General features: G+C 41.0%; 1 protein-coding gene across 2 annotated transcripts in view; it reads left to right on the forward strand.

Annotated features, from left to right (window-relative positions):
- FEZ2 (fasciculation and elongation protein zeta 2) overlaps nt 1-9,705 on the forward strand; it is a 248,001-nt gene extending 238,296 nt beyond the window's left edge. For both annotated transcript variants that reach the window (XM_033936550.1, XM_033936551.1), the window contains one exon: nt 8,971-9,705. In XM_033936550.1, coding sequence (XP_033792441.1) covers nt 8,971-8,987 — 17 coding nt within the window. In that variant the 3' untranslated portion in view covers nt 8,988-9,705. The remainder of the gene's footprint in view (nt 1-8,970) is intronic.
- Nucleotides 9,706-12,345: the final 2,640 nt, after the last annotated feature.

Here is a 12,345-nt window from a genome sequence, read left to right on the forward strand (position 1 = left end):
TCGTCCCCCAGAGTCTTCACAAAGTGCCTGGTGGTAGTGGCCACAGCACTCCGGGACAGGGGTCTACAGGTATTCCCATACCTCGACGACTGGCTCATCAAGGCCCCGTCAGCCCCAGAGGTCACTTCGGCGGCCGTGGCTACAACCTACTTCCTCCAGAATTTGGGCTTCGAGATCAACTTCTCCAAGTCTCATCTACAACCCACCCAATCCCTCCCCTTCATCGGAGCGGTCCGGGACACCACCCAACTCCGAGCATTCCTACCTCGGCAACGCATGGAGTCTCTTCTTCATCTCTGCCAGTCGGTGTCGACTCGCCAAACCCTACCGGCGAGACAACTGATGGTGCTCCTGGGCCATATGGCCTCCACAGTACATGTGACACCCTTTGCCAGACTCCACCTCAGGATCCCCCAGTGGACCCTGGCATCACAGTGGAATCAGACATCCGATCCACTATCCAAACGCATCTTAGTCACACCTGCTCTTCGGCAGTCTCTACTTTGGTGGATGACCTCTTCGAATCTATCCAGAGGTTTGCTGATGCACTCTCCCCCCCATCAGAAAGTCCTCACGACCGATTCGTCGAATTACGCATGGGGGGCCCATCTGGAGGGTCTCCGCACCCAAGGATTCTGGACCAATGCGGAGAGACTACACCAAATCAATCTACTGGAACTCAGAGCCATCTTCAATGCGCTCCAAGCTTTCCAACACCTACTCCACGACATGGTAATCCTCATTCGCACAGACAATCAGGCCGCCATGTATTATATCAACAAGCAAGGAGGCACGGGCTCGGCCCTCCTTTGCCAGGAAGCTCTACGAGTCTGGGACTGGGCGGTGCGCCACAACACCCTACTCAGAGCAGTATACATCCAGGGGGAGAACAACGTCTTAGCAGACAAACTAAGCCGTCTGCTACAACCGCACGAATGGACTCTCCATTCCAGCCCCCTTCACCAAATCTTCACGCAATGGGGGACGCCTCAGATAGACCTCTTTGCGGCTCCCCACAACGCCAAACTGCCTCAGTTTTGCTCCAGGATTTACACTCCTCATCGCCTCGAGGCAGATGCTTTTCTACTGAACTGGGGGAAACGATTTCTATATGCGTTCCCACCATTCCCGCTGATCCAGAAGACTCTGGTCAAGCTGAAACTCGAACGGGCCACCATGATTCTAATAGCTCCTCGGTGGCCCAGACAACCTTGGTTCTCCCTCCTACTCCAACTCAGCAGCAGGGAACCAGTACCACTTCCAGTGTTTCCTTCACTACTTACTCAACATCAAGGATCACTACTTCATCCCAACCTGCAGTCTCTCCACCTGACAGCTTGGTTCCTCTCAACGTAACCCCTCACCAATTCTCACAAGAAGTGAGGGAGGTCTTGGAAGCTTCCAGGAAGCCCGCCACTCGACAATGCTACTCCCAGAAATGGACCAGATTCTCCTCATGGTGTGTTTCTAAGTCAAAGGAACCTCAGCGAGCTTCCTTATCCTCCGTGCTGGACTATCTCCTACACCTATCTCAATCTGGGCTCAAGTCCACATCCATACGAGTCCACCTGAGCGCTATTGCGGCGTTCCACCAGCCTCTACAAGGGAAACCCCTCTCGGCCCATCCGGTGGTCGCCAGATTTATGAAAGGACTCTTCCATGTTAACCCTCCTCTCAAACCACCCCCAGTGGTTTGGGACCTCAATGTAGTCCTTTCCCACCTCATGAAGCCCCCGTTTGAACCACTCAACAGGGCCCCTCTGAAGTATCTCACCTGGAAAGTGCTTTTCCTTGTAGCCCTTACGTCCGCTCGCAGAGTCAGCGAACTCCAGGCATTGATGGCGGACCCACCATTCACAGTATTCCACCATGACAAGGTGGTCCTCCGCACTCACCCGAAATTCCTGCCTAAGGTGGTCTCCGAATTTCATCTCAACCAATCCATTGTACTTCCAGTATTCTTCCCTAAGCCTCATTCTCACCACGGAGAATCAGCCCTTCACACTCTAGACTGCAAACGTGCCTTGGCTTTCTACCTGGATCGCACCAAGCCACACAGATCCACTCCCCAACTTTTTGTCTCCTTCGATCCTAATAAGCTGGGAAGACCCATATCAAAGCGCACCATCTCTAATTGGATGGCGGCTTGTATCTCTTTCTGCTATGCCCAGGCTGGATTATCACTTCCTTGTAAGGTCACAGCCCATAAGGTCAGAGCAATGGCAGCCTCAGTAGCATTCCTCAGATCAACACCAATCGAGGAAATTTGCAAGGCTGCCACCTGGTCCTCGGTTCACACATTCACCTCACACTATTGTCTGGATACCCTCTCCAGACGGGATGGACAGTTTGGCCAAACAGTATTGAAAAATTTATTCTCTTAAGTCGCCAACTCCCCCTCCATCCCACTGAGGTTAGCTTGGAGGTCACCCACTAGTGAGAATACCTGCCTGCTTGTCCTGGGATAAAGCAATGTTACTTACCGTAACAGTTGTTATCCAGGGACAGCAGGCAGCTATTCTCACGTCCCACCCACCTCCCCTGGGTTGGCTTCTCAGGCTAGCTACCTGAACTGAGGAGACACGCCCGGATCTCCGGGTAGGAAGGCACCGGCGCATGCGCGGTGCGGGCATCTAGAAACTTTAAGTTTCTACAAGCAACACGTGCTTGTGAGACGTCCGTACCGGGGCTCTGTCTGATGACATCACCCACTAGTGAGAATAGCTGCCTGCTGTCCCTGGATAACAACTGTTACGGTAAGTAACATTGCTTTTAGGTAACTTGGTTTCATTTTATATTATTTACTTGGTTCTTATGTTATTACTATATGCAAAATAATGTAATTATTGAAGGATAGTTCTGTTATCTATATAGATATTAGTGTTATGACTGAATGCAATAATATACTGTGTACTTTTATTTATATAAAACTGTTCTTGTTTAAAAATCAATAAAGAATTATAAAAAAGAAAAATTATTATTAATGTATAATCTTGCATAAGGGGAACTATACAAGGGTTGAATCATTTGTATAAATCCAGAATCAATACCAAACCAATCCATTGCTTGATACATGAAGGTCCATTCCACATGATCAAAGGCCTTCTCTGCATCCAAGGATACTGAGAAGGCCGGATCTTCCATATTTTTTGTTAGATTTAACATGTGAAAAGCCAGTCTAGTGTTGTTTGATGAATGTCTCTGAGCAACAAACCCGTTTGGTGCATGCCAATAATATAAGGGAGAGCCTTATATTATTGGCAAGCGCAAAGCCTATAACTTAGCCAAAAGTTTTCCATCTACATTAATCAAAGAAATAGGCCCTTAATTTGAAACCAATGTAGGATCTTTATTTGGCTTCAGTAAAACTATAGTTAAAGATTCTGACATAGTACCTTTAATCAGTTGATCCTGATATAAATTTAATAAATGAGGTAATATGAAATGATTTGTAAAACTCTACAGTGAACCCATCACCTGGAGCAGATCCAACTCTAAGGGACTTCAACGCTGCTTGCAGTTCTTTCATTGATATAGGCACCTCAAGAGTTCCTATTACATGCTCAGGAATTTTAGGTCCCTCAGTTAACTTTAAGAACTCTGAACCCTCAAATTTTTTGAGTAAAGCTCAGAAGAATATAAAGCTTTATAATATTTTAAAAATTGTTTTAAAATAGTTCCAATTTGAGAATGAGTTTCCCCATTCTCATCAGTGATAGCCACAATTTTACTCTCCTTTTTTTTTTAGCTTTGAGGTAATTAGCTAACATTCTTCCCGCTTTATTCGAATTTCTATAATACAGAGCCTGTTGAGAAAACAACTCCTTCCTAGCCATTTGAGAGGAAATCTCATATCTGTATTTAGCTTTTAAGAGGGCCTGCAAAGTATTTTGTTCCCATTTCAAGACCAATTGTGACTCTAGGTCCTTAATATTTTGTTCCAAATGAGAGAATTCCAATTTAAGTTGTTTCCTAATATTCGGCGAATGAGATAATTTGCCCTCTCATGGTAGCTTTAAAAGCGTCCCACAATGTTTCTAAGGAGATTTCCTCTGAGGCATTGATTTGAAAATATTCATTCATTTTTAATTTAAATTCTTCAATAAAGTTAGAATCTGCAAGCAATATATTATTGAACCTCCACACAGGTCTATTACAATCTTGTTCTTCAAATTTTAATTTGATCCAAACTCCAGCATGATCTGATAAAATAATTGAAGCTATGCCAGCTTTGGTTACCTGTTGAACTAATTGATCTGATACAAATACATAATCTATTCTTGAAAATGATTTATGAACCTGGGAGCAGAAGAAAAATTCCCGAGCATTAAAATGGAGAATTCGCCAGATATCTTTTAACCCACAGGATTGAACTAAATTATCCAATCCTATTGATTTCAAAATCCTACTGGGTTGTTTATCCAACAATGGATCCATAACAGCATTGAAGTCTCCAGCTACCATTAGATTAGAGGTAGCCAGTGGCAGAAGTACCTGTTGGAAAGTTTTAAAAAATTCTGCTTGATTTGAATTAGGGGCATAGATACAAAACAGCATCAGAGCATGTTTCCCCAAGGTCATCTTCACCTGAACCCACCTTCCTAAAGGAACTGCAGAAATAAAATGAAATACAACTGAACATTTCTCATGGACTAAAATAGCCAGCGCAAAAAAACACTGCTTGACCCATCCTCCTTCTAGTTTCATAGATTCCCCGAAGTCAAATGAGTTTCCTGTATCATACATACATCTGCGCCTTGCTGCTTTAAAAAATTAAGCATTTTCTTCCTCTTAACAGGATGACTGAGGCCATTAACATTTAAAGAAAACAATTTAAAATTCATTGCAAAATTTAAAAGAAGAAAACTCATAATAGTATACCAAATACCCCACACAAATACACCCTTTGTTCGATACATGTCCTAAACCCCTTAAACCCCCCTAATTCCCTACCCTTCTTATCATACGATTGCTTGAAGATATATAGTTAGACTAGCAGCCATATCCCTCCCCCAGGCAACCTAATGCATTACTTTCTCTTATGTAATTACAATTAATCAACCTCTATACACTAAAAGTAGACAAATAAATTTTTTTTTCCATGAAATTTTATTTGAAAATTTTAGAATATAAAGGAGAAAACACAACACAAGAAAAATACATAACATGGAGAATTACATAAATAGATGGAGAATTACATAAATAGAGATGAGAACATAATGGTTATAAGCTCAGATCAACCATCCAAGTAACATCAATAGTATAATCCTGAGGTGAAAAGGAGAAGGGAAGAAATAAAGAGGGAAAGAAAGAAAAAGGGATAAAGGAAAAAGTAAGAAGAGAGAAGGAATAAAGATGAGATGAGATTCCCCTGAGACCAAAGATAAAAAGTATATAGATAAGGGTTTGGAACAAGTTATACGATGGCATTAACATGAATATGAGAGAGAGATGGTTATGTTATATGGATTGTAATAAGTAGCAAAGAGTCCCATTTTTTCCAAAAGGTGTTGTTTAGGGAAGTATATATGAAGATAACAGGAATTCACACTTATGCTGGAGTAATACTGATTGCCACCAAAAGTGAACATTTAAGGAGTCAGAGGATTTCCAATTGGAAAGAATTAGCCGCAGTGCTATTATTATTAAAGTGTTGAATAATACCTGTTGAGGGTGAGGGATCTTAGTATGGGTGTCAGCAAATTTAAATATAACAATGTTGATGGAAATCGGGATATTTATATCAAAAATAGTTTGTATCACTGACCACACAGCAGTCCAAAAATTATGTACATGAGTACAATCAAAAATCATATGTATTAATGTACCCGGAACAGATTTGCAATTCCAACACTTATTTGACGAGAGAAGTCCAGCTACGTATAGCTTTTGTGGTGTCCAATTCACTTTGTGGTGCAAAAAATACATGGATTGTAATGAATTAACTGAATTAATTGTCCTTATTGTTTTGGACCAAAAATTAGACCAGTCTTTCTCAGAGAGGGTACAGTTAATATCAGTTTCCCATGAGCACTGAAAGGAAGAATGGAAGTTAAACTGGGCGTCAATGAACTTCTTGTAGATGTTTGATGCTATATGTCCTTTGAGGGAAAGGAGCAAAAAGTAAGGGAATAACGAAGGAGTGTTTTTATGAATTGTGGAAAGGATGTTGGACTTTATGATTGCTTGAGACAGGTGTAACCATTGAAAGAAAACCGAAGAAGGTAAGGTGTATTTGTGTTGGAGCTCAGCAAAAGAGAGTAATTTTAAAGTCGAGTCACAAACATCTCCGATAGATCAGATTCCTTTTTGGGCCCAATAATTAATAGACTTTAACCACAAAATAAAGTTCATTACTTACCTATGTGGAAATTCATTATTAAAATTAAGCAAACAGATATATTTGAATGATATGACCAATGAATACCCTTTAAAATCCCCACAATTATACCAAAACCCCCTCTAATAAGCTATTAAACAAACTTACAGCAATGAGACCTGTTTTCTGAAATTTTAGAAACATATATCCTGGAGTAAATATAACCAAGTAATTAATTTATAAAATAATAAACTTTTAAAATTCATAAAATGAATATTTCAATACCCTAAAAAAAACCTTTTTCCCTCCCATGAAATTAAAATTAATCAACCCCTATAGACTAAAATATTTAATGAATGTCTGAATAAATACATATTCAAAAAAGAATAAATAAATAAATTCTGGAGTATAGTAACAATATAAAATACACTAGTCTTTAAGCCCGTTAGATTAACGGGTGCTAGAACATATGTGTGTGTGTCTGTCTTTTTTTCTCTCTCTCTCCTTAGCCGCTTTCTTTCTTTCTGCCTTTCTTTTTCCTTGGCTGTCCATCACCACCCCTTGCCTGCTCCCCCTGTCCATTTTCCCTTCCTTTTACCTCCACTGTGTCCACCACCACCCCTTCACTGCTCTCCTTATGCAGCAGCAGCCCTTCTCCCTTTGTTTTACCTCCCCCCTGTCCAGCAGCACCTCTTTCCTTCTCCCCCTGTCCAACATTAGTCCTCCGTTCTTTTTTCTTCACCTCCCCTGTCCATCAGCATCTCTTTCCTTCTCCCCCTGTCCAGCAGTAGGCATCCCTTCCTTTTTTATCCTCCCTCCTCCTTCTTATCCCTATGATACTCTTACCTTGCTCTGCCCCTGATCAGAGGTTCCCGACAGCTGCCCAGTTGCACCCATTGGAAAAGTTCCCACTGCCGCATCTCGCACCCCTCCTGACACGGCTCCCGCTGTCCTTTCTGTCTGTCTCTGTCCCTGGCCCCCTTTGCCTGTCTGTCTTTCTGTGTATCTCCCTGACCCTGTGTCTTTCTTCTTTCCTTTCTGTCTCCCTTCCTCCCTCTGTCTGTCTGTCCAAAGCAGCATTCCATCCTCCTCCCCCCACACCAGTTCCCTGTGCACCTGCCCCTGTGTCTTTCTTATTTTCTTTGTGTTTCCCTTCCTCTCTCTGTCTGTCCAAAGCAGCATTCCATCCCCCTCCATTTCCCTCCCCCCACACCAGTTCCCTGAGCACCTGCCCCTGTGTATTTCTTATTTTCTTTGTGTTTCCCTTCCTCTCTCTGTCTGTCTGTCCGTCCAAAGCAGCATTCCCTTCCCCTCCATTTCCCTCCCCCCCCCACCAGTTCCCTGTGCAGCAGCATTAGCGTTTCCTCTACCCTCCCCTGTCCCTTCCCCTTCCCGCGGGCCGGACTACAAAGGTGGTGATTCCAGCAGCGCTTTTATCAGTCTCCACACGCTGCTTCGGGCCCTTCTGCCCTGATTTACTCTGGCACGTCCCTGATGACATCATCAGAGACGCGGCAGAGCAAATCAGGGCAGTAGAAGGGCCCGAAGCAGCGTGTGGAGACTGATGTACACGCTGCTTGAATCGCCATTCGGACCTGCGGGAAGAGAAGGGGGTGGGCGGCAAAGGAGAAACGGAGATCGGCGGCGGCGACAGGAGAAACGGAGAACGTCGTCTGGCTGCGGTCCGGCTTGTGGAGGCGATCGGGTGGTGACATATTCGCGCGCATGCGCACTCCTTCGGCCACAGACCTACAGCGCACGGAACACGAAAATAGGACTGCGCATGCGCGAGTTAGCCTTTTATTATATAGGATTCTCTACATATATGGAAATTCATTAAAGTAATGAAATTACATGAGCAAATGTATTTAATTAATATAACTATCTCCCCATTACACCAAAAATTAATGATTAAACATTTTACCCCTAAAAGGTTTAAAAGGTACCACAAACAAAATACCCTCCTTCTCTTTAACACCTGGCTGGTGTTGGAATTTCTGTATAGTGCTTTTCTGCAGTATAGCAATCCTGCTCTGGGAAGCCAACGAAACTAGAGCACTGTCGTTTCTTGGTAAAGCAGCTGGTGAGAGAGGAGAGAAGCCAAGGAGTGAACATGTCATTACCCCTTCTATTGCTGACGGGGTAAAACCAATAGCATGTGAGAACTAAGTTGTCCTTGTTTCTAGGGAAAATTACTAATGAAATATAATTAACAGGACACCATGTTACTCAAAACCAACCAAAAGAACATTGCTGGAGTATGCAGTTTATCATTGGATTTTAATGAAGCGATTGTAATTTAATTGGAAGATGTGCCAACTACGTATAGTTAATAATGAATTAACTGATGTCATAATCCCAATAAAGTGGCCTGTCACTTGTAATTTGGGGAGATTCTTGGTTGGTATTCTACCATTTGGTAGAATTTCAAGAACTCCCAGGGCCTTGTTGTGCAAACTACACTTTTGTGTCTGGTAATTATTTCCTTGGCTGCCTCCAGAGATGGAAGTAGGAGCTGAGGGAGTATGAACCCTGTTCATGTAATCATTCAGAGCAAACAGTTGGAGCAGTTTTCAGTGTAAAATTCTTACTTTTACTCGGTTTGTTCTTATATTTTTCTTCACAAGTGTTTTTTTGTTTTGTTTTTACAGTTCTTTGTCCTACTTAAAGCAGCATTGTGTGAAGAATCATATGTCGGACATCAAGACAACTTTATTTTGACCCTTTGATGACGAACACTTTTTCCGTTTGCACTGTAATGCAAGCTCTCTTATTTCCATCAGTATTAAGAACTTAGACATTTTCAGCACAATGGTATAACTTCCTCTGATGGTTTTCTGTAATTGGGTGTAATTCCAATAGGTACTGACATGTAATTGAGTATGAAGCAAATGCAAACATTGTAAAATTTTAACTACAAGTATTAATTTAGCTGTTAAAATCTATTTTTACAGTAGAAAGTTAACACTTTCCTACCTCTTCATGGTTGGGAGAAAGGTAACTTAAAATGTAAATACTAACCTACGGTTTTAGCTAACAGTGTTAGAGCTTGAATTTATTCTTGTTTTAAAAATTCAAAAGGGATCAAACACTAAACTGCACTGGAGAATTCTTTATATATGGAGGACCTTTCAAATTAAAGACAGTCTTCAAAACAGGACACTGATTACTAACAATGATGGCCTAGAAAAGAACTCTGAGTAACACTACAGAAATATATGTAATGAACCTTGTACTATTATCTGGAAAGAAGAATGGAAAAACATCAACATGTCCTGAAACAATATTTAAATGTAGAAGGATAAGGATACTTTTAATGTGTTAAAGAACTTATAAGTATGTAAAACAGCATGTAAAAGTTTAAATAACATGAACCCAGCATCATTCATTGTGCATAGTTGCTTGTTGTATATAAGATTTCCTGCATTCACAATACCAGTAGAGAATACTTTGTGAGTTTCCAAGCACAATGGCAGAACACCACCTGGGTTAGCCCTCCATTTCTGCCACATTGGTTGTCTGCAAAAGGGGAAAGGGATTGGGACTTGTATACCACCATTTTGTAGTTATACAAGCACACTCACAAGTGGTTTGTATACTGCTACTTCAAGTATTTTCCCTAACTGTCCCAGTGGGCTCACAATCTAATGTACCTGGGACAGTGGAGGATTAAGTGACTTGCCCAAGGTTACAGGGGGCAGCACAGGGTTTTAACCCACAACCTTAGGGTGCTAAGACTGTATTTAAGCCCTTTTCTAGAAAGCAAAGCTTGCTTCTCAGTTACAGCATCAGTTTTCTCCATTAAATGATTTTGTACACTTTGAAGCAATCCTTTATACATTCAAATAAGCCCTTTTTCATTGGACAATTTTATAAGTGGGTAAATAAAAGTAGTGCCCACTTATACCTGGTATATGCATAGATGTCACTGGGTGGGGGAGGGGGGAAAATAGAGTAGAGATGGGCTTCGGTCTTAATGCACATTATAAAATTAAAATACATGTACAGCAGTGTTTTCCCCAGGACCTCTTGAATGGGTACACCACTTGGCTGATATTATTGACCACCTGGCTAACTTAACAGAAACTTTTATGATATTGTACAATACTCATCCAGCTACTCTATTATGCCACCCAGCTGGCAAAAATTTATTTACTATTACTTGAAACATAGAATCCCAATGTATCCTGTCTAAAGCTTTCTCAGCATCTACTGCTAAGAATAGTGCTAGTCCTAGCTTCCCACACTTTTACGAAGGTGCGCTAAGTGTTTTAGCGCACGCACCGGGTTAGCGCATGCTATAGTGCGCGCTAGCTGAAAATCTACCGCTTGCTCAAAAGGAGGCAGTAGCGGCTAGCGCGGCTTTGTAAAAGGAGCCCTAAGTGTAATACTCATTTAACATTATCAGTTGCTTGGTATGGATTTATAATTTGAGGTAATATAGGACTCAGGTGCTCAGCTAAAATTTTTGACAAGATTTTTAGAGCCACATTCATCAGTGAAATAGGGTGATATAATCCACAAGTGGATTTACACCCTGGTTAAATTCCAGCTGTATTCATAGGTGCAGGAAACCTGATTAGCTCTCTTACAATTAAACATTCTAATCATGATGGAGGCCAGATGTAGCATAAAGGTCTTATAGAAAGCAATTGAGTACCCAGCCACACCTGGGGCTTTTCCTGATGGTTACTGCTTTATTACTGAAAAGGTGATCTCCAATTTTTTTAACCCAATTTGCATATAATATAGGTAATTAGACATCTGATAGATATGTAGAAATAATATTTGTGAAGTCATCATGTGCATACAATTGTTCATAAAATTCTAGAAATCTTTCTTGAATAAGATGCTTCTGTTGAAGAAGTTCTCCCTTAGCACCTCTTATTTTGGTTGTATGATTGCACAATTTAATTTTCTTTAATTTGGAAGCTAAAAGCCTACCTGATTTGCTGGCAAATATGTCTAGGAACAACACTATGCATAATAATACCAGCTTATTTTGGGTATATAAGAGTATAGGTTGCCTTTATAAAATAGGCAGAGCCTAGTCACCTACACTTCTCCCTCCATATTTGCTGTGATAGATTAACAGAACTGCAAATACAGAAAAACTGCAAATAACTTTTTCATGTTATTCGCTGTTTTCTATAAAAAACCATCATGAATATAGTGAAACCGTGAATAACATAGTGGGAGACCTGGTCTGTTCCTGAGGGAGAGGCAAAACACGGTGAAGAAAGTGCTTGGAATCAGCGATTTATCTATGCAAGCTGATGTAATTTGGGGGGGAGGAGCCAGCAAGCTAAAAACCGTGAATAATTGAAACCGCAAAAGCTGAAACTACGAATACGGAGAGAGAAGTGTATATGCCTTTCCTGCCTAGGCACCCTTCTATAAAATTACCCTCCATAAAACTGTTTTATATAGAAGAGAGGGGACTACATTTTAAACATATTTTTTAAACATTATCTGTCTATATCCTTGGATAATTGGGAAGACTGACAGACTGACTGACAGACAAGGTTTATGTACTGTAGCATTGAAAGGAGAAAAACTAAGGAACTAGAAAAAAAGACTTTCAGGAGAAATATTTTCCATTATATTTTTTTTCTGTCCTCATCACTAGCAAACCAGCATCTTTTGAAATATTAACATTTCTTTATGCATGTTAAAGCATTCATATTAAGTAGATTGCTCAAAATATGATTGCTTCAACATTGGGTCTTATTCCAAGGTCTCTTATCATAGGAAATTCAGTTCCATGTATGCATATTATAGTCATGCCCCCTGTACTTTGAATTTCATCCTGTGTCCATCTTCAAATGTTTATGCTGTATTCATATGTAAGTGATATTGTATATAATGATTTGATGCTTTGAGATTTGAAAAGGATCATACTAATTTATAGGAGTACATTCAAGGCAGGAACAAAAATGGGGGGCTTTAATTGTTGTGTTGTGTTTGAATTATCTAAACAAAAGTAGTTTGCTAGGCTATTTGTAAATATGAGGAATCAGTGTAAC

Source organism: Geotrypetes seraphini, chromosome 3 (assembly GCF_902459505.1).
Source record: "Geotrypetes seraphini chromosome 3, aGeoSer1.1, whole genome shotgun sequence".
NCBI classification, from domain to species: Eukaryota; Metazoa; Chordata; class Amphibia; order Gymnophiona; family Dermophiidae; genus Geotrypetes; species Geotrypetes seraphini.